The sequence below is a fragment of the Echiichthys vipera genome (assembly GCF_963691815.1).
Source record: "Echiichthys vipera genome assembly, chromosome: 19".
NCBI lineage: Eukaryota > Metazoa > Chordata > Actinopteri > Perciformes > Trachinidae > Echiichthys > Echiichthys vipera.
The window spans coordinates 22,743,323-22,766,391 of record NC_139844.1 but is presented as its reverse complement, the minus strand read 5'-3'; the positions used below and the strand labels follow the sequence as shown (position 1 = coordinate 22,766,391).

The 23,069-nt window shown below is 43.5% G+C and overlaps 1 protein-coding gene across 4 annotated transcripts in view; it reads right to left on the bottom strand.

Annotated features, from left to right (window-relative positions):
* Positions 1-23,069, bottom strand: part of klhl29 (kelch like family member 29) — a 230,841-nt gene that overhangs the window by 103,619 nt on the left and 104,153 nt on the right. For all 4 annotated transcript variants that reach the window (XM_083934650.1, XM_083934649.1, XM_083934652.1 and 1 more), the window contains exons 4-5: positions 9,025-9,172; positions 5,169-5,699 (exon numbers count right to left, since the gene is read on the bottom strand). In XM_083934650.1, the coding sequence (XP_083790776.1) occupies positions 5,169-5,699; positions 9,025-9,172 (679 nt within the window). The remainder of the gene's footprint in view (positions 1-5,168; positions 5,700-9,024; positions 9,173-23,069) is intronic.

Here is a 23,069-nt window from a genome sequence, read left to right as displayed (position 1 = left end):
CACGCTTTAATAGTGGTGTGTGTTTGCTTTGTCCTTGTTATGTGTGCATCTATGCGTGTGATCGTCTGTATGCATATGCGCATCTCTACTGGCGTGCATGTGTGTGTGTGTGTGTGTGTGTGAGCGAGGGGGAAGAGAACAGGATGGGTAAAGGTCAGTGAGGTGGAAGAAAGCATTAAAAATATGCTTGACATGAAAAAGAGGCAAGGAGCCGCGGCTAATGCTCGGTAAGCCAGCAGGTTACCCGACAAATCTGTCTCTGACCCTAAACTTCAATCTGAACTACCATTTCCAACACATGTAGCCACTGTGCTTCATTTGCTCCTTACTTTTAGGCTTTGACTAACAAAAACAGCATTTCCATCAGCGTCACAGTGTGCCGCAGGGACACGACGCAGCAACCGACAGTCGTCTCGGTTCTCAGTTCATGCTAAGCTGGGAAAACAATATCAAAAACCAGATTTGAGTGGTAACCTTTAAAACAGGCTCGGATATGTGGAAGTAATAACTTCCTTTTGATATTAATGTGTTTTGCACTCGTGAGCTGCCTTTAAATGGTGCTCAATCATGTTTGGCAGTGAGAGCGCCGGTCCCTGCTGAGCTCGGCACTAGCTCCCCTCGGCGGATATTCATCAGGACAGCCATCGATTTTAATGACTTGGTCAATAGACACACACCGACTCCGCTCTCAGCATCTCCCTCTCTCATGCCCACCCTCTCTCTGTAGCCATCTCCTCTTCTCTCACCTCCCTCTGTGTCTCGTTCTTTTGTTGTTTTTCCACTGCCCTTTTTTTAACAACACTGCTAGTCATCCTGTATTCCTGCATTTCACAGAAAGCTGTGTGGCTCGAGCTACAGATGAGGATAGGTTATTTAAGTGCTTCTCTCGAAAGCTTCTCTTTTTGAGTAGACAATGAAAAAATGAAAGAGGAGTGGGTGGTGCGGAGGAAATTAACAATCGACAACAAGGTGGGGAGTTTGATTCGTACACTATGACGGGCAGGTATTTTGAAAAGCCCTGCTGCGGATGGAGAAACCAGGTAGGCAGATCACAGCCTGGTGACTGGCATATCTCAGCAGGTGATGAGGTTAAAGCTGCCTTCAAGCTGCTGCTCTGTGTGAATCTTTGCACAAACTCAGGCGCACAGACATATGGCGTAGACAAACACGCGCACTATATACTGAAAACAGACAAATACCTTTACAGACACACACAAAGAGGCACACATACACCCACACAGAGAGAGGAGCACACAGTTGTTGATGTGCCCACTGATGCAGAGCGAAGACAAATTGCTCCCTTTGAAGGCAAAGCCAAATCAAACACGGAGTGTGATTTCTGTCACTGTGGTGTTTGGCTTTAAGGCTGCGAGGCTGACATCTGACAAAACATCCATGCAGTCACACCCAAGAAGTTGTGCAGGCGAGCAACCGCACACACATTTGTACACACACGCACACGCTCGCACGGCGGGCTGTTGTGCGGCTGGATTAAGGAGGAAGAGCTCTGTCAGCTACTCCACGATCCAGGCCTTTGCCATCAAAAAGCCACAAAACCTCCCCTGCACATCAGCGCTTACAAGCATTGTGTCCAGAGGCGCGAGCTTTTTTTCTTCTTAGTGCAGCAACAATCGCTTAAGTAGCTGCTTTGTATTTCAACTGTTTGCCCGATAATCACCTCGGAAAACCCATTTCAAGTAAAAATGACAGCATAGTCTCTCATTATTTAAAGGTCCTATATAGTAAAAAGTTAGATTTCCATGTCTTTTTATGATATAAAGCAGGTCGAGGTGCTATTTAAATACTGTGTACGTGTCCACAGAGAAATGCACACAGACCGTATTCTCCTTTAAACGAGCCTTTGGTCACTACGCGTATAGCAATCTCCTCGGCTCCTCCGGGCGCATTCAAGCAATTGAGATGTCCTTCAACTTGACGGGTCTCAAACGATTTTAGGGCCAAGAGATAGAGGATAGAGGATAGAAGAGAGATATTTAAATGAACCCTGGGCTTTTTCGGTGGGGGGGGGGGGGGGGGGGGGGGCTTAAAAAAACAGGCACTAAAAGGGGGTGTGTCAGACAGGGTGATAACAGGTAATTTCACTGTATACAAAGATGGAAGGCTTGACTGCTCTCTGAAAGTGCCAAGCCAAAACATTGTGATTGCCCCCTGGTGATTAGCAGCAGTATATGTCATAAATCCAAACCTCCAAGCCTCCATGTAAGCGGATGGGACATGGACGCAAATAAAAAAAGTTGAGGTACAGGTTTAATAGATTTGTCCCAAAGATAGTTTATGTAATGTTAGATGTTAGGTTTTTATGCTGATGTTAATTGTGTGTTAATTTTTTCAAAAATAATTTGTTTAATGAGTTACTCAATGCTATAAAAACTGGGTGAAACGTCATGATGATTGACAGCTGTGATTGACTCGCGATTGGTCAGGCGGGTGTGTGGGTGTGACTTCGAGGACACTGCTCCACTGTACGATCACTGCTATGCAGACTCTGGTTGCAAAATCCCAACATGGCGCCACACATATAGGGATGATTTGTATCACTTGGGATTCATTGATTATTGAAGTGTAGACGTGCCGTCCATCTTTATATACAGTCTAATAATGTGTTTTTCAACAGTGAAGTATGCAAACATGTACATAAGAAGTATGAACCTTAAAATGAGCATAATATGGGTCGTTTAAATGGCCACCAGAATAGTGACACATTCTAACTAAAAGCCCAAATTTGCTAGGGATGCCATGTTTTTGGGACCTCAGTCAGGATAATTCATCAGCTATTCATGCAAAGTCTCCCTTATCAGTCAGTGGCACAGTGTGAATCCTATTAATTCCCCTTTTCTGGCTTTTACCCCAGAAGCCTCGACTAGGTTCACCCTGCATGAGTGAACCGGTGTCCAGTTTTTGTGTGTGTGTGTGTGTGTGTGTGTGTGTGTGTGTGTGTGTGTGTGTGTGTGTGTGTGTGTGTGTGTGTGTGTGCTAGCTGTATATGATGGTTTTTATTGTACTTTTAACGATAATTTGTGCTTGTTTGCGGGGAGAACAAGAAAAACATCGTGCCTATCATTCTGAGTGGATACTGGGACTACATTTGCCACCTAGTTGTATGCAAGATTGGACCTTGGATCAAATTTGCCAACCTTCTTATCCTCCCCTCAGCCGTCAGAGGTCTGCAGAGAGACCCTGACCTTTAACCTGTAGCTGCTTTGCTTTCTTTTCACAAACTACTTCTATTTTTTTTGTCCAAGCAGAAAGGGAAAATGTCAACAGCAGGTTAAGATAATTGTAACAGAAGCGAGCCAGATTGCAGGTCGCTAGAGTTTACCCCACATATTTTACCACTATGCTGCTACAGCAGGACCGTATGCAAACTTCCCACATTGAAATGCAGTGTTAATTGATTTAAAACAGAATGCGTAAGACCAGTGGGAGCTTGGGATTTTGTAACCTCTTGGAGTGGGCGAGAAAGCATAGAGAAGGGGAGCATGGCAAGACACAGGAAGTGACAGAATAAGTTAATCAGAAAGACAGAACAGCACCGACAGAAGGACAGCAGTGGGCTGTGTCTTAAGGGGCAGGGCAATCGGGGTGGTGTTGTTGTGATTACAGCTGCTAAGTTAAGTATCGCCGTCAGGGGAGAGGTCTGCCATCGCCACTCCGCTAATTTACTGGTTCATTTTCACCGTTCTTGTGACATTACCCTTACTGATGTACTGTATATGCAATAGCAAGCAGGGAAGAAGACGAGATTCAGATGTGATGTGAGAATTAAGTGCCTCGATTTGCAGCCTGACCTTCATAGAAGCCTACACAGGATTTCAAGTGTATATTGTGTCTAGAAATTGACACAGGGATGCTTTCCCTTCTGCCACTGAAATACAGCAGCTGACAAACTGTACCCATACAAGCTGAATACATTAACTTTATCATAACATGAATCACAGCGACGGTGTTTTTAGAATTTTAACAATCCTACAGTGCCCCCCTCCCCCATGTAAAATGACTCTGTATAAATACTGTCATTTCAATCCAACCCTAGCTTCTTTGGCCTGCTAGAAAAAGGTCAATACAGTTCGACACGCACGTGGTTAATGGATCGCGACGGTCTAGCCAACAAAGAAGCTAAAAGGCTGTCATTGGATAGAGGCCGGACCGAGCCGACGAGCCCGTCTAATTATCCATTTCCAATTCTACCTGCAGTCTCATTTCTATGTATCACAGGCAGTCCCCCAAAATAATTGCTTTTTTGCAATCTACAAGTTCATTTGCACACATTTTATTGATCAAAATGAGTCGGGGAAAAAGAAAACAATCTAAACCTAAATTAAAAGCTTCATTAAATGTGAAAATTGGTCGGGGAATTGCGAACATCTGTTTCGAGTGCTCTGCGTCATAAACTCCAAGGTTAAACCAAACACCAATTTATGGCTCGCAGACTCAGGCATGAGCCGGAGCTGTGAAGCACCTTCACAACCGCAGCGCAAATAGTCAACAAGGCTTCAAACGATTTCAAGAGAGATGCAAGGGCGGGGAGTGAAAGCTCTTCCTGCCGTCTGTTTGGTAGCCCTGGTGAGTATTGCAACCAAGAGCGGTGGAAGGATAAATCTGACACCTTTAAACAATTTCAGTGCACAACAGCACAGATGCTGGTGCTGCTGGGAGCCTGAGATCAGTACATGTTCTCTCCAAAGAATCCACTGTAGGCAGTATTAAAAGGTTTTTAGAGGGAGCCACCTCACTTCTGCTTTAGGTGCACCTCCGTTCTCTGCGACCTTGGAACAGCTTTGAATTGGCTCTGTTTTGCAAGTTGTTTTTTAACAACCCCTTGCTTGAGTGTTTCCCGCTTTGTTTATGACTGTTGGCATCCGAAACTGCTCTGGTATACAAACAGAGGGCAGAGGCCCATGCGATTCATTCCAGCATGGCCCTGAATAAGGGGAGGTCAAAAGGAATAGAGAGCTAAAAGTACATTGATTTAATACCCAACACCTCCCTGGATTCCCTTCTGAGCTTAGGTTGCCAGCTGAGCAAATCTGCTTTGATTTAGGCTTTCAAAGATAGTCATGACAGTTTCCAGATCTGGAAGAGAGAGATTCTAAAAAAAACATAGAAAATCTGCGTGCACAGAACCACCTGAGACTGTCTGTGCTTACCTTTAGGATGTCCTGGGTCACTGAACTCGTACTTCCCACTCCCGACTGTCCGCAGCATTTGCAGCCCGTTTAGACCATCCTGATTGTCTCCGGCTGTGGACTGGGCCTGCGCTGCAGCTGCAGCTGCCTGTCCATTGGTCAGAGGCAAAGCGGGGTGCTGGATGAGGCCGGGGTGAGAGGTTAAGTGGCCGTTTCCAATCACGCTGTGAGGGTTTGGATGAACCACGTGGTTGGCTTGGGCAGCGAGGGCGGACTGTGCGACTGTGGGCTGGGCAGAGGGGTACGGAGACTGACTGGGCATGCTCAGCACCATAGAGGGTGTCTGCTGGGTGGACTGTGGATTCAGCTGGAAGTGGGCTGTCATGAGAGGGTGTTGCGGGGGTACTGGTGCCTGGATGGATGGGGTTACTCCTATGATAGGTGACTGTGCAGTCACACTGTGGCTGAAGGAGGGCGGCTGGGGGAGGCCGTAGGAGTGGGGCAGGAGGCTGGGCTGGCTTACAGCTGCCACTGGTGCAGCCCAGGTAGGACCTTCAGACAAAGAGATAGACAGAATAGGTAAAACAAAGATGTTTATGAATTGTATATCCAGATGGAAAACCATGTGGAAGTTAGAGTTAAATCTATACCCATACGGGAGACTTATTTAGGGAATTTTGGTAAGTCATAGAAAGAGCCGAAAACACAGGCAGAGTGATTTCATGTCTGGTATTGAATGATCAAACAGAGACAGAAAACAGCATGAGAACACAGATTCCAGCTTGAGTCTGTTCCTCTCCACCACAACTGTCAGTGCGCTGCTCCGCTTCAGTCCAAGTTTGCTTTTGACTTAAGACTTAATATCAAACAAAAAAAGTATCCGAAGCGATGCACAGATCTGTGCACAGGATCAACATCATAATAAGATTAAAAGATTTACTCAGCAACAAGATGAACAAATGCTTCTTTGAATGTGAAAGCATACACGCGGGTGGCAGTCGACACCATTATCTGTGTAGGAGTCTGTGTTTACCCCCACACTCAGAGCCAATCATTTCTCTACCCTGGCGTTAGATGCTGAGGATGTGCTGGGAAGATGCAGCCATATTGGCCCTGAACGCTGCCTCCTTTCCTCACTCATTTGCTCCTCATCTCTAGCTCCTCCTGCCGTGGTCCAAGCTCCAAAAATAGCCTAGCGCTCTGCCAAGGGGCCAAAGGCTAAATCACAGCATGAAAAAAGCCCACATTATTCATAATACTGGCCCTGCTGATATAATAGTCCGGGCTGAGAAGGCTGGCGAGTGAGGCGTAGATAAAGACAGAGAGTGAGAAGAAGAGAAAGAGAAGAGGCCACTTCCGTTCGTAATTCACATGCCATTGAGCTTAACGACATCAACGCTATATTTCATTTCCCTTCTTTCGTAGCTCATCTTGATAAAGGATTTTAATCAAATGGGTTAGTATAACAATTCAACATCTTATAAAGTTTTATGACTTTAATGCTGTTCTATTAAAAAACCTCCATATATACATTGTATCTGTCCCCGAATTCTTTGTTCTAGTCCTGAACTATTTCTTCAATATTTTACGAGCAAAATATATAATTAATTAGCAAAAGAATTGCTTTATCATGACCTCAAAGTGACCTATATTCATAACCATTGCTGAACAAAGTGTAGCAGCTGCATTAATATTAAGATTTAAAGTAGGCTGATGTGCTATATAAATACTGTGAAAGTATGGAGATGTAGCTTGGCATCACCAGACTAATCGCATATGCGTATTAATCTGGACCCTGTCAGTTAATTTTCAATTTCCAAGGGGTGTTTACTGTGCAGACCAAAATTCTACTTCACACAATTGGATAGACCTACAACCAATCAAAGCTGTGAAACATGACCTGCAACCAATCACAGCAATGACACAACAGTGATTACAGCTAAACACTTCATTAAATGTGCTTCTGAAGACATTTTTATGCAAGAAATGGGCAATACAGTAACATAATAGAGTCGTATTTGATCAGCGCTGCCTAGTTTGACAGTTTGATCTGAGTTTCGTGAGCCTGAAAAACTGTGCTGAACAGCCCCGCAGACTGTCTGTATGGGAGAGGGGCCAGACCTATCTGCCAGAACAAATGAACACATGAGTTTGGCAGCTTCGTGTGGTTTCCACGCTAATGCCTGATCCACATGGAAATGGGCACAGCCCACATTCAGAAAATGTGCCTTTAAAAGTGCCGTGTTCCGTTTTTTAAAAGCTCCAATTACTATTTATTTATTATTTATTCCACAGTTCGCTTACAGTAAGTCTAAATTATGGGATCAAAAAAAGAACTATTTTCGTACAAAGAAACTTAAGTTGACACAAAACTTCTTTTTCAAAGACAAACTTTGTTTAACAGACACAACAGTGAAGTCTCAGTTGAAAGAAACCGTTGATTAATTCTGGCACAGTTGGCAGAGAAGTCTCTGGCAACACAGTTCAGTGAAGTGAGGAGAGGAGCTGGCTTCGTTGCAAACGCCAGTCACAGTTTGAAATAGCGCACACACACAAATCAATATGCAACACTATGCTCAGATTTGAGTGTCATATGTGACAGTGTGCTGGGTCTGTGACATCTCACTCTCAATCACGCTTAACTCCAAGCTGAAGTGTGGGTGTGGGAGCTGTGGTTGTGGGAAGGGGGGGTCGAAGCCTTGTTCACTTCCACACAATGATAAGATCTCCAGAACGTCATGGCCAATTCAGCGTGACCCTCAGTGCACAGCAGGAGGCTGTGGTCACACAGCAGGGGGGACTCACCACCGAGGAGCGCCATACTCTCCTATAACAACTGCATCCTTAAGTACGTCCAATGGTTTCTCCTACAGAAACATCCCTCTTGGGTGCCTTACACCCAAACTTATTAATAATCCATGACATAATCTATATGTGAAATATACAGATTATAATTAGGAGGTGAGTTGTACTGGCACTAGCAGGGGCCGAAACATGATTTCAGCATGATGCTTTGCTACCACAGAGTAGCAGCTGTCTACAATTTGGATTTGTTGAGCTGGAATTTCCACTGGAACAAGCTCTTTGCCAGTATTATTCTTAAATGAGACACATTTGAGATGAGCAGGAGGCAGAGGCCAGCAGAGCAATGGAAGGAAATTAACTGCTCTAGGGCAGAGCCATTCTGGGTGAGTTCATTACAATAAGAGTAAAAAAAACTTCAACATTGGCTTAACTCGTTAATGTCAGGTCTGCACACTGCGCTGCTGTGCCACTATTGTTCTGTAGGCGTTATAAAAAGGGCATGAATAGAATAAGGTTGACACTTAAATTAGACCTGGTGGAGATCATTTGGAGGACTTTGCTACGTCGGTTTAATTTAGACTAAATCGGCTTCAGTTAGTGACACAATAACATTAACAAGGACAATAAAATGAGAGCAAAGTGAAGGTAGTGGGGGAGTGGAGGGCTTGTGAAGGTACAGTATGGATTTATACATTTTTAAACTTCTTGATATCACACTGACATTTCTATAATTATATGCATACTTGTGCTGGTTTATGTGAAGATGATGTTTGTGAATGTTAATTATGCATGACTGTGTATGTAAAGTATGCATGCTGTGAAGGCAAGCATGTATTTTATGTAGGGCAAGAAAGCCAAGATGTCTCATTAGCATTGGATGCTAGTGTAGCTGGCCAGAGCCGTCTGGGGTATAGCACATAAGTGTGTGTGAAAGTGAGTGCTCCGTGTGCATGCATACATCTGCTTTTTGCAGGCTTACGGATGATGAGAAACTTACATCAGGTTGAACCGGTGCATGCGTCTGCCAGTACATATGCATGTGTGTGTGAATGCTGTGTGTGTGATTCATTACCGGTGGGCTCGCTGTCTCGATGTTGCTTGGCTGGGGGCTCATCTGTATCCCAGGGTGTGAGCTGGTTGATGGGCGTCTGCCCCCACCTCACCCCTGGAGCCAGCAGCAGTCCTGGGGTCTGGCTGTCTCCGGGAGACAGACCGGAGACCTGCAGCACAATAATAAAAAAACAACAACACTGATCAGAGCAGCATGTGGAAAAAAACAAGGTGCATGAATTAGAACCAAACCACGCCGTGCCTCTTGATATTTAGATCGCATTCAGCGCATCTTATTTGTAAATGACCATTAAATAGATTTCATCAAGCGCTATTTAAATACGCTATTTCATTTTATAGCTTGAATGAATATAGCCACAAATTACAACTATCAGACTGTTTTTTCAAGGTCTTGAAGTGAGTGGTGAGGAAGGAGCATGGTATATAATTAGCAGTGAGTGAGTGCTGATTACAGCCTATATATAATGGGAACAAAAAAAGTGGGGGTGGGGGGCTGGGTCTTGTTTCATGGCGTCTAGAGCCGTTGGAGAAAAGACCAGTATTTTGCTTTTTATATACTAATAACAATTAACGTTCTAGTGTGGGCTACATTCAAATTTAGACCTTCCCCCCCGAGACTTTGTATATCTTAATTTTGCAGTGAATTAAACATTGTGTTCAGTCAAGTGAGATAATAGAATTCTGAACGCAAATACCACAAATGGAGTAAACAGAGAGGAATCCTTTTGCAGGGATAGAGAGACATGAGAAAAAGATGAATTTCGTAAAGGAAAATAAAAAAGGTAGGCATCAATGTGTGTACGGGGGGGTACATCCACTGCAACTCCAACAAACCAAACTTAAAGTTCCCTAAGCCTCTCTCTGCAACCACCACTGTAATATTCCGCTCTGGTAGGGGAGTAAGAAATGTTATCAGGCAAGCCCAGGCTGATGAAAACGCCGGGTCAATCACCACTGGACCCCTGAGCAATATTCGCCTCTCCCTGTCTGCAGCGTAGACGCTCGGTCTAACAACCAGGCAGGGAGATCCAGGGCAGAGCCAAGCCCGATTCCCCTGCTCGCCCCAGCAAACCTCGTAAGTTAATAGAAAAGACCTGGTCACCATTCGCCTCCTTGCCCTCCGAGCTGATCCCTCCATCCCTCCCTCCATTCCTCAATTCCATTATCCTCCCTGACCCGGCGTCCACTTTATCAAGCACGCCATCGTGCATTCCAACAGCTCTGTGTCGACAAAGCAAGACAAAGCACAGAGGGGCTGACCGCTTGGCGACAAAAATGCAATCCACACAATTGGGTTCACAGTCAATTAATGTGCGGCTTTACATACCGGATCGATCCCTGCCTGCTTAAAGATGGATTCATCGCAGCTTTACGGGGCCTTTAACACCTAAAGACATTACATGGTTTCGATGCAGCACAACATCTGCTCTGTAATAAACAACTTCAGTGAGTGTCACCTTCTCGATAAATTCATACTGAAAGTTATCTGACAGTTTGTAAATGCTGCGGGCAAAAGAAAGAAGAAGAAGAAGAAAAAAAAACAACAGCAAAGGGAAACATCTCAAGGCAAAGTAGAAAACCGTGATGGAGTGAGGGAATGAAGCCGGGTTTAGGGGGAGACAGACTGTCAGGTTCTTTTTGTCTGGCTCAACCTGTCGACTTCAGACAAGAGAAAACTGAAATGGTTTACTCAGAGAATGCCCTAAGCGCTCAATTCCATCCAAGAGCCCTGGAGACTCGGGGAAGGGAAAATCTGGACCGTTTTCAAGGTGAGGAGTTGCTTTCTGTAGCCCGCTATTTGTTTTAATGAGATTTTTCCATCCTTTGCTCTGTGTGCTTTACTGTATTCCTCCCCAGCATTGTTTTACCTTCCCCTATATACAGGCAACTCCTCATTAACTCGCAGCGTTGACTCTTCCCTTTAGCCTTGCACCTACCTCATAATATTCTCCCATTAATTCTTCTATCCATTTACCCAAAACAGAGGGGGAAAAACAGGAAAAATGTCTTCTGCTAACAGGCAATTCATCTGTCACAGTTTGAGTGCACCAGGAAAAATGGAGAAGAAGAAGAAGAAATAAAGGTTCTTAGTCAGCGGCATCGCATTGACAGCATATCAGCCAGGCTCAGGAACAATCCTGACTTGAAAATGATCAAGGTTAGATGGGAAACACACGTGCACACGTGCACACGCACGCACGCACTCGCACACACGTACACACGCACGCGCACACACACACACGAACACGCACACGCACACAAACACGAACACGCACATGACACGCACACACACACGCACACAGGAAATACAGGCATGTAGGCACACACAGCAGGTTCTCATACTCACACACACACGCACACACACACACACACACACACACACACACACACACACACACACACACACACACGCACACAGGAAATAAAAGCATGTAGGCACACACAGCAGGTTCTCACACTCACACACACACGCACACACACACACGCACACGCACACGCACGCACGCACACAGGGAATACAGGCATGTAGGCACACACAGCAGGTTCTCACACTCACACACACAGCAGCCAGGACATTTTCAGACAGGATGTTTATTAAGATGGCAGACTTGCTGGAGGTAGGCAGGAAGGTACTGGAAGTTCTGGGACAGCGCCTGTCATTTTCTCTCAATTTTATTTGCTCTTCCTATTTTCAGTCACCTCCTCCCTGGCCGCCCATTATCACCGGGCAGCAGATGGTTTCCTGTGACTCGACAAAAACCATGCTGGAGAGGAGGAGGGGAGCCAGATAAATAATTTTTGAGTCGTGCCAAGCCATTCTGTGTTTGCTGTCCTGCTGGCTGGGGAGAGGTTTTTTTTGTTTTGTTTTACGGTACGCTGCATCCATGCATATGGACCACATACTGTAAACGTGGAATGTGGCACTTGCACAGACACACACATAAAGGTGCAATCCCATTTAAACACAGATGCATACCTTTACACATCATAAATCTGCACAGACACATCAAATGTGTTCTTTTTAACCGGTTGAGTTTAATGACTGCACACAATGCACACAGGCAACTATGTGCTGAAAAGGGCTTATTTTCATTATCCATTAATCTGTGAAAATACTTTGTCGCTTAATTGATCCATTCTTAGGTGTATAGAAGAAGATTATTAAAGGAGACATATCATGAAAAATTCACTTTTTCAGTGCTTGTGCATAGTTTCACAGTAATATTTGAAGCATTGACGGTAACCGTATTATATTCATGTATAGACCTATTTATCTTAAAGTACAAGTTTGAGGCTCTTGTTTTTTACTTGAGTATTTTCTTTTGGTGCTACTTTATACATCTACTCCCCTACAATTCATTCAATATTCTATTTTTTACTCCACTACATTGATCGGATAACTTAAGTTACTAGATACTTTACCAATTAAGATTTTAGCTTCAGAGTAAACACACAGGCTGTTGAATTGGCAGTTTTCTGTGTCAACCTTTTGTTTTTTCCAAAGTAGAAAAAAACATTGTGGTGGTGAACAACAAGCGCCAAACAGAGCTGTTAGGGAGAGGAGCGATGCAGTAGCACGCAAAGAAGAGCGTAGCAGGAGCGTGCGGAGCGTTGTGGCCGCGCGCCTATAGGAACTCCGTAGAGCATCCCATCGTGCCGGTATTTGTCGCGCTGAGATGTGAAGGAAATAAAAAAAGTCAACATCGGCCAGGAATTACTTTTACACTGAGGTTTCTACTCAAAAAGCCAGTAAATATTTCCTTATGGGTTGGATGCACACGCATTGTGTGGTGACATCAGAGCTGCTCTGCAGGTTACATGGTAGAGTCAGCATCTATACTGTAGCGCAAATTCCTACCAGTGTATTCTCTATACCGTTCATACCGCACACGCCTAATTGTGCACATACATTTGGGTATCTGGTGGCCTACCAACCCACAAACATGGGATTCAGCAAGCCATTCAAATGTGTCTCTCCTTCTCTTCCTTCTCTCGGTTCCTTCCTCCAATGTCATGCATCATTAGAATATTTCACCACCAATCTGAACGTCTCCATCCTCGTTTTGAGAACTACTTTTGAAAAGGTGTGCATATATTTTCTTCAAGCCAATCAGAGCAGACTGGGGTTTTTCAGGAGTGGGTCTTAAAGGGACAGGCACTAAAATGGAGCGTTTCAGGCAGAGGGTGAAAACAGGTATATTTAGACCAAAAATATTGTGTTTTTTGAACACTTAAGCATGTAACATGTTCTATTAGAAACCCAAAATACAAGTATGAAGCTGAAAACGAGCATAAAATGGGACCTTTAATGTTCCTGATAGAAGTTCTCGAAGCCCAGATGACTTGTAAACGACGCCTCATAAGACAAAGAACATTTGAGAAACTGGAAGCTCAATGCATGATCTCTACTTCAAATCTAAAATGTTTGGCCCTCCATTTGCATCCCACTTGGCCTGTTAAGCCCTTTTCAGAATGTAAAGCATCCATCCATTTGCTCATCAATCACACGTGTTGATACGAATGAGCACCCACAGCGAAACTAGAAGGATCTTTCCCCTCTTCCCAAACCTCTGACTGCTGCACACAAGTCAGAATCAATGAATTGAAGAGAGGACGATAAAATCAAGATGCATCAGGCCTAAATATTTAGTCCGTCCGGCCAGTGGAGACAGCAGTCTGATTCTAGCTGGCGCATCAGCCAATTTCTCGGACATGGCAAATACTGACATCTGTCATTATGTGCGCTCTGCCATTTCACAATAGCAGGCAGCATTAATGTGCCTGTGAGAGCCTCCTGCCACTGGCCACCATCTGCTGCGGGTACATACTGTACTGTATAGTACAGGAGGGACCTCATGGCGATCCAGGGCTCAGGGCTGTGATTGCTTTGAGTCACCCACAACTTCCACATCCAAATACACAGAAAATGTTCGCTCACAGCTTTGTGTTTACCTTTGCATTTTCTTCAAGCCAGCCATTGTCTGGGTGAGTTATTGCACCAGTTCATCCTGTAATAACATTGGGTAGGACAGGAGGCTTCCACAGAAAACTAGCACCATGGACATAAGCTCCAGCTCTTTGTACCGATTGGGCTTGTGGTATGGGCCAGTATACCTAATCCTGTACATATATAGTGCTCCCATCCAGTTAAGATATGGCTTTAGTTTCCCCAGAGAAACTACTTTATTGCTCGACTCGGGGAAAAATAGCAAGAGAGAGAGCGAGGGAGAGAGAGGGAGAGAGAGGGATGAGTATGTCTATAACACCAAGGTCCCATTGGGGTAAACAATGTTTCAGCACACACTGATCAAATCAACTTACTGCTATGAGATTTAATAACAGGTCTGGGTGAAAATAGAAGGAGGTGTAGTGAGAGCAAAGCAGGTTTTGAAAAAGTGGGAGAAGGAGAAGAAAAGAGAGACATGGGTTGGGGGGAGGGTGCTTTGGCCTTAAAGAGAGAAAGGGGCTCTCACAAACACACACCCAGCAGGTCGGTAACAATACCACGGTGAAAAGCTAATCTCGTGAAATGTCATTAGCACAACTGCCAGACACAGCGAGATAGCAATGTACAGGATGCAGGCCAGTGCTACACTGCTTTATTATGTTCTACATTTAAAGGTTCAGTGTTCCTCTGGTGGCAAGGCTCTTTACACACAAGAGGAAAATAACAGACCACAGGGCGGAGATTCACTGGTGTGTGATATCACTCAGCTGGCAGGGTAATCAGGCCTGTTAATGGACAGTTGTTTCCTGTTTATCAGTTAATCTATTACAAATGCGTGGACCATAAATGTTCCTGGATTTCTGTTGGTCCAGTCTGGAGCTGCCTTTCAGTTTAATTTAAATGCATTAGGAAAAAAAAAAATACACCTCCATCGTCAGCCCCGCTATCTCAGGGGAGATGCATGAACAAACATTTAATTATAATCAAAATTTCAATAACTGCAGTCACTGCCGTGTCTCGCTATATCGCGCGCACCCGTAAACTAACATTGTAATCCCAAACCACTAACAAATCATAAAAAAACAGTATGTGCGGGCGAGGAAATGAAATTCAACTCGGACAGAATGGCTTTTTCTTCCCTTCGGCCAGGCATGGACACATGCAGCGAATGTGGCTGAAATGTGGAGAGTGATGGAAATAATGGCTTTCCTCCGAGAAAAGAAAGAGGGGAAAAATGGCAGCGGAAGAATGAAAGATTGAGAGGCAGAGTAAGACAAACCCATCCATCACATAGCCTCGTATCATTGCCTTTGACAGATCATTTTGAGTTTTTCTTCCTCCTCCTGCTTCGCCCAAAAGCTCCGACCAAGTGTGGTCCGAAACTGACCAGCAGTGTTAAGGAGTGTACAAAAGCACACATCTCATTTTTTTTCGAACATTATTCACTTACTGTATAGAGGTATCTCTTTTCCATGACAACGCGCTGATGCCTAAATGTGAAGTGGATTTGTTCTGGGCTTCCGTCATAATGGTGCTGAATGCTGAAGCCCGAACCGTGGAGCGTCTGTGTCCAATCTATTAGACTGGAACATAGCAGAGCATCTCACCAGTAAACAAAAGGACCACTACGCCATTTTTGGCAGCCATCTTAAAATGGAGTGGCGCTCCAGCGTGGCGCCATAGATGGAGAAGGTGCGTATTCAGTACTGTATGATGGCTGCGTAGTGAATAGACAGAGAGGAAGCGAGGTGATATATATGGATCTATTGTGCTTACACTTAAAAATGTGAACTTATACTGCGATTAGACATAATCGCTGCATCGTAGAAGGTATAAAATGTTGCATTTCTTGATCATTAAAAAGAAAAATAAGTGGCGTTTTAAAGACATCATTGTGAATTAGAGGCGCGATTATGGTAAGTGTCCCATTTAAAGAGTCAGAGAAATTACTAGAGAAAGATCTGCAGCACAGCTCCTAAAAAATAAAATGCCTCTAAGCTGATTCAGACGGGCTCATTTGAAAACATAATTTCTGTATCAGTTACCCTGTGTTACCTTGAATTCTTGCACGCCTCCATGGTGAATAACAAACAAAGAATTTTCTGGTTCTGGGATTCTTTGTTCAGAAGAAAAACCCTTTCTTCTTCAAGAACTCAAGGTAACACGGGGTGAGTAATTGATATACAAATGATCATTTGAGGCTGAAATATTCCTTTAAGTTGAATAAAATTGACTGCTGAATGTTTTCAAACCGCTAAAACATCTGCTGCTCCACTCGAAATCTAGAAAATTATTTACCCAAATGAAGTTGGGTGTTGATGGATGATTTTATTTTCCACGAGTCTACAGAACAATGTGTGCCACCCCTTCACAACACCTGCCTCCTTCTTAAAGAAATACAGCAGTTTAAAAACATGTCATATCTGCAGACACCATCTGCATGGAAGCAATATCACTTTATACAAGACGAATGTCGGCCATTACTGGTGGTTGACTGTTCATGACTGGCAGTTTGTGCACTAAAAATTGAAAATACAAAAGAGAGCGGATGCTGCCAGCCACCAGCACTTAACACTGACCCCCGGCAGCACGGCAGACAAACATAATGAAAACACAACACAAGCGCCTGGTGGGTATATATGCTATTGATGCACCGCTAAAAGGGCTACGGATACAGACTCTATAATTTCAAGCCCTAAGCCAAACGACTGAAGGGGAACGGACTTCACTTCCACTGAAATTCCAGCTAAGACACTCCGACAGCTCGGCAAGTTCCTGGCTCAACGCACACGTTCCAGAAAAGAGAAGCGTGATCGGAGGGGCGAAGCAGACAAGCTCCAGTGGAAAAGCAGAGCTGGAAACCCCGCCTAATATCCCATGAGTGCTCCGAGGTTGCAGCGCTTGTCCTCCAAACCCGACCTCAGCCCCTCCTTTTCTTGAGTTTTCTTTTCTCTTGCAGAAAGTGTAAGTTGCTTTGTTAACAAGTTTTATCCGTGGGATTAAGAAGCGCTGGTAAGGTTTCGTAGAGAGGTTGACGAGTGCTTGGACATGTGAGCTGTGGAGAAATCCTTATGTCATGGTAACACCTCCCAGAGGAGAGTGTCATAAAACCCTATTGGCACAGGCCGGAACAGTGAGAGACATAGGTCTCCAGCAGGCCATGACCCTGCCTGATATGTGGTGAGTGTTTGGGGAACAGAATATCCACTGCCTGTCACAGCAGCAGCCTTGGAGACCCAGAGACGACTGTGTAGCTCTTGTCTGTGGTAGAAATCCAGCAAGAAGTAAAGTGGAATGTGTGGCAATGAGTGTGTGAGCATTGTGTGAATGTGCGGCTATAAAAAATGAGCGTTAACTTGGCCAACAACCATTTAAGCCCGAAAGAATAAATTGAAATAATATTGATATTGCAATATGAAGGGACACAATATCTACTTTGCCAAGAATGTAGTGTGGGGAGTTTCGAAATGTGTTTAACAATGCATGCAGGCTGTAACCCAAATACGTGGCTGTGGCAGAAAGGCCAAAAACCAGATGACCATATGGCAGTGCTGGAAATTAAGGGGGACAAGCAGTGGGTGCTTATTAAGTTCAAGGACAAACGTTTTTGTTGAGTTAAAAACTGTTTATATACACTTTATACTAAGAACCAAGGCACTTCAACAAAAACCTTTGTTTTGTGAAAAAAACAGTGAGCAAAGTTAGAGAACAGTAACCGTCGTGTCAAAAGAGAAGATTTCAACAATGTTTTCTTCTCTAGGATTGAAAAATGAACAGGAAGTGCAGAGGCCACAGCTTTGAATGACTTCAGCACATCTGCGCCCACAGGACATCACTAGTTTCTCACACTGCTCTGGTTTGATCTTGGTCCGTTCTTCCTCAGTCTCTTCCACAGTTCAGTAACTGTAGTGGGTTTATTAGACGTTACTTTGTCACCAAGGATTTTCCAGAGATTCTCTATGGGGTTTAGATCTGAACTCCGACAAGTTTAACTGACTTCTTTACACACTTTGGGTTCAGTCGTTCCCAGTCTGACGCCGAATGTAATGATTCCCATCAGACCCAAATAAATTGAACTTTAGCAACGTCAGGTCATGGTTTGGGGGATGTTTTCTGCAGCAGGAGTTGGGCCTCTTCTACAGCTACGTGGCAGAGTGAATGCAAATGTTGATGTGAACCTGCTTCGGCAACATGCAATACCTTCACTGCAATTGTCTCCCAGTCAGCTGCAATTTAATGCAAGACAATGCCCCCTGTCACACTGCAAAACAGGTTACGCAGTTCCTTGAAGCTAAGAATATTGAAACACTGAAATAGCCAGCCCTGAGTCATACTATAAGCCTCATACTTTGTTTGAAACTTTATTGGATAAATTGTGAGACTTTGTAACGCCTAGTGTCTTAGTTTACTGTGTTAATCAGTGAACACAGTTGGTAGTCATGTCTTGTTTGTTAAGCTGCACACAGTTTTCTCTTGTTTTTCTTATGTATCCTAAGGAGTCAGGTTTAGTCAACGTCTTCTTGTTTGATTATTTCTTTTGTTAGGGTTTAGTCAGCATTTCTGATCAGTTCGACTGTTTTGTTTGTTGTTTTGGCCTTAGCTCATTCTGAATAATATAATTTCACTTTATTCAAGGTTTCTTTAGTTTGGAGTTGATCATTTCCATGTTCACTGCGATTGAGAGTGAGATGTGAAGGGAACAGCTCTTCACATTCAGATTTGTATGTAGCACCCCTACCCCCCTAGATTGGGGTGTAACACAGAATATTTTACATAAATAAATATCAAATTCATGATAAGAACATATATACACACACTATTCACCCCATTGCAGTGCATTAGGCTACTTTTCATAGTTATTACCTAAAAGCAGTGACTGAGGACAGCCTGATGTGATGGGAGGGCAGGAGATGCTGCTCCTGAGAGACAATCACTTGACTTGGTGGAATTTTTCATGAAACACTGTAGAATTTGGGATGCACTAATCCGATACCTATATGGGATAAAATACTGACCCAGATAGCTGGATACGGTATCATGACACTGGGTCTGATCACTCCTTAAATTCTATGTTTATCAAACATACTATTTTATTTATTTATTTATCTGTAGCTTCAATTAAAAAGGTTTGCAATTGAATGGTAATTACCATTTACTAAAAAATGTACAAAATTATAATAATTGAATAATAAATCAGGACAGATCATCTTTAAGGACTATATTTATATGATTTCTGCTTGACTTGGGATATATCAAGATAAACAAGTTGGGAAATTATCATTGTTTGCATCTATGGTCAAGAGTTGGACTAAACAGACCATTTGATACTTATACACACAGAAATGCTAAAACCGACAGAGCAGACAGGCAGTTCGATGGATGCTACTACCTCACCGAGCTTCCTATTGACCTTTGCTGGGCACTGAGCAGTCTGGCAGAGACAGAAGCAGCTTTTGGATGACAGGGACCAAAAGTTTAACTATTAGAACAGGTTTCTGGCCAACATCCACGCTGGTCTGACAAAATGCCCAAATATGAGCTCTGAAATGGCTTGTTCCAAACCAGATGGTATTAAAGCAAACAAGGCTGTATTCTGTTTACCTTTGCATCCACATCCATAGCATTAAGTATGCAGAAGTGCACACGCTGAAGCATTTTGCAGCTTCACGTCACCACAGCACCTGGGAGGCAAAATCTCTAATCAAGACTACAAGTGTGAGTAATTAAACTGGAGAATGAAGGCACTGCCATTGGCCAGCACATGCATAATTAACGAGTGGGTTTCTGCAACATTATGAGAGCACAATGACCAAATTTATCATCTCCACTCAGATGAACTCTGGACAGTGAAATGAATACGCCAGTTGGCCACAGAGTGCCTATCACCTTTCATTCAGGGTCCTAAAAATAGCCGTATTAAGTGAGCCACAGCAGGATCTACATTACAGCGCTGTCAAATCGAAAGCCCTCATGGCCAGCGTGCGTACAGGACTCTTACCCTCTGTGTTTTTGGCAGCCTTTTTATTTACTACAGAGCACTTGCTGTGAACAAGGAACAACATTTGTTTTAAAGGTCCCACATCATGCTCATTTTCAGGTTCACACTTGTAGAGTATTTTGGGGTTTCTACTGGAATATGTTTAAACACTTTAACTTGTTATCTTTACTGTCTGTCTGAATATACCCGTATTCACCCTCTGTTAGAAACGCTCTCTTTTAGCGCCTGTCTCTTTTCGCCCACCTCCTGAAAAAAAGTCCAGTCGGCTCTGATTGGTCAGTTGGTCGTTTCCAGAACTTCCGCATCTGCGCTCTCTGCAACATTATACACCGTGGTGAGCACCTTGCATGGTAGCTTGTTTCCATAAGGGTGTGCGTGTGTGTGTGTGTGTGAATGATAAGCTCAGACCTACAAACTCTAGAGTAGTGAAAAAAGGTGACAACATACAGACATTGACTGAAACCCTCTTCATTCACTTCTACTACCCTGGTCGACACAGAATAGGTGACCGTAGCCAAAAGGTGACTAAGCTAAATTGTAAAGCGCTTTGCAAAAAAGAGGTAATATGAAGGCAGTCCATATTGCAGCCGTGGAATGACTATAACAGTACTAGAGCGTCACTTTCTACCTATGTAAAGTATATTTCGGACATTACAAGTGTACTGGAGTCCTGACGGCTCGTTTAAAGTGTTTTGAAACTTTCACAGCACTTATATGTATAACACCCCAACCGGCTTTATATTTAAAAAAATGTGTTCATATTCCAAATGCAGATCCATTTCATGTAAGTGACATGACTTGAGCAGAGATATGGGCTTCTGGCCTGAGACTTTATCAACCAAAAAGTCCATATTAAAGCAGTGCACAGGCAGCCCCATGTGTAACCCGTGGAAGTGTTTCAACCTTTGTGGTTCCAGTCTTGGAGTTGCAGCGCCGCTCCCCCGGGGCCTTAGAGGAGACTGAAAGACTGGTTTATCCCACAAGATGAAGTGGTCAGTGCGGCTCTGTGCTGCTGCAAGCACAGGGGGGAGTCCACACAGTGCACTGCTTGGGGTAAGATATACACAGGAGAGACATGCTGGGATCATTAGAGACCCAAGACTCCTAAAGAAATTGAGAAATAGCCATGAACTACACTGTGGCAGGTGGATAAACAGACCTTTGCTTGAATTATGGGAGGATTTATTATGTGAAAGGCTTTTTTTTTTCTCCTGTTTGGAGCCGCCTTTCAACTGCCTGTGAATGAGCTTCTCTTGATTTGGGTTTTCGAATGTCTTTGGTTTTTCAAATGCTAATGCTGTTCTACACAGATGGCAAAAGTAATTTCAAGGTCCACATCCTGTGTCGAAAGCTATAAACGACAAGTAAAAATCAGGATCTTTTTGAAGATTGGTTGATATCTCCATGCTTGTTTTGTTTCTTAACAGCACATAATTTGATGGTGGAAAAAAAAGTTCCACATCGACAATCATGCATTCTGGACTATTATCATTACTGTAAGAATAAAAGGACTTTATACCCTCTAGGTTCATCCTCTATTTGCTTAGTATCTCAATGTTTTTAAATGCTTTCCTTTTTTATTTTTAATACTGCAAATCCTCTGTCACGTCTGGAAGTGCATATTTCAACAGGTACATCGATGCAGCTGTCAGTGTTCCCTCATTTTGTGTTTTAGACAAGCCTGGCGTTCTTCAGCAGACTTGTGTAGTTAGGTTACATTCCACACTAACAACAGTGTTGTGGAGAAGGAAACAAACAGTACATGTGTCACCAAGAAATTCCTCTAGCTTGTTAGAATCCGTCTGTTCTTCCTTTTTGGTCATTTTACCTCAAATCTTGTGAGAATAAAAGTATTTATTTTATCAACTGCAGTGGCTGTGAAAAGGGCAGACTCACAAAAATGTGCTTTGGATCATTGTAGTAGTAACATGAACACATCAGATTTGTGAAAAATAGGACTTGGAGCATTCACAAAATATATTTTTGGGCCAATATTTAGTCTCTTTGGTACTTCAAATGATCTAATTTGTTTATTCTATTTACTTGTTTGTTATGTGATAACATGAGACGAAACAGTGTTTCTGCTTCATGGACACCGACGCACCACATTAATATTTATGGGTTAAGATTATTAATCACTCACGTGGAACAGTCATGTTTCTAAAAATCTGTTCCTGCAGACAAATATAAAACTAGAATACCCTGTGTGCACAGAAGTGGGGCTTAACACCTGCTGTGTCTCCTTTCCGTCTGTCTCCTACTCACTTTTGTAAGAAGACACGACACGCCCACCGCTCATTCAAATACGGACACGTAGACCATTAGTGGTTTATGTTCCTCGAATACAACGATTCTGGAAAGCTGCGTTTTGCTCTAGTTATGTCCAAAACAAGCACTTTTCAGAAATGTGCATTTTTGTGACATTTCAAAATCCGCAGGTACTGCATGAGTTATTTTGCAGTAGCTTTTTAGAAAGTTTTATCTAAAGGTCCTTCTCTTGACCAGAGTGTGCACAGTCCCTTTACTATCAATAAGGTAATGATGCCACAGAAGGCAGGCCTTAAAGACACTTGTGTTGTCAACAGCAGTATGTGTGCTGTATACAGATGCCCATTTTCCTTACACAACCCTGCAAACTGGTTCCCTGTGCACTTGTTGACAGGAGCTTGTAATCTGAAATAGTCTGCAGGGTTGAGCAGTTAAGTCCCTTGTAGGAATGGGATATAGTTATGGCGGGAAGAGGAGGACGAGGAGGAATAACAGGGAACATCTTCGCTACAAAGCTTATTGAGCTGTCAGGTTTCAGTCCCTATCAGAGAGTATTGATTTCCTGTCACATATTCCACTCTATCTGCTTTTACATCCGTCTCTGATAAGAGTGCTTTGCATAATGGGCGCGATTTGGTGGTTATGACCACATCAGGAAGCCCGTCCACATATCGATCTGTGTTGACGCCAAGCATAGCCCTTTATTTAAATGGATCCATAACAGAGTGCTGGTTTCACACTCTGATCTTTAATGGAAACGATCACACTGTACACTGATGCACAGAGGGGTTATCACACGCTGTGATATATGTGATATCTGTGATATAGGAGC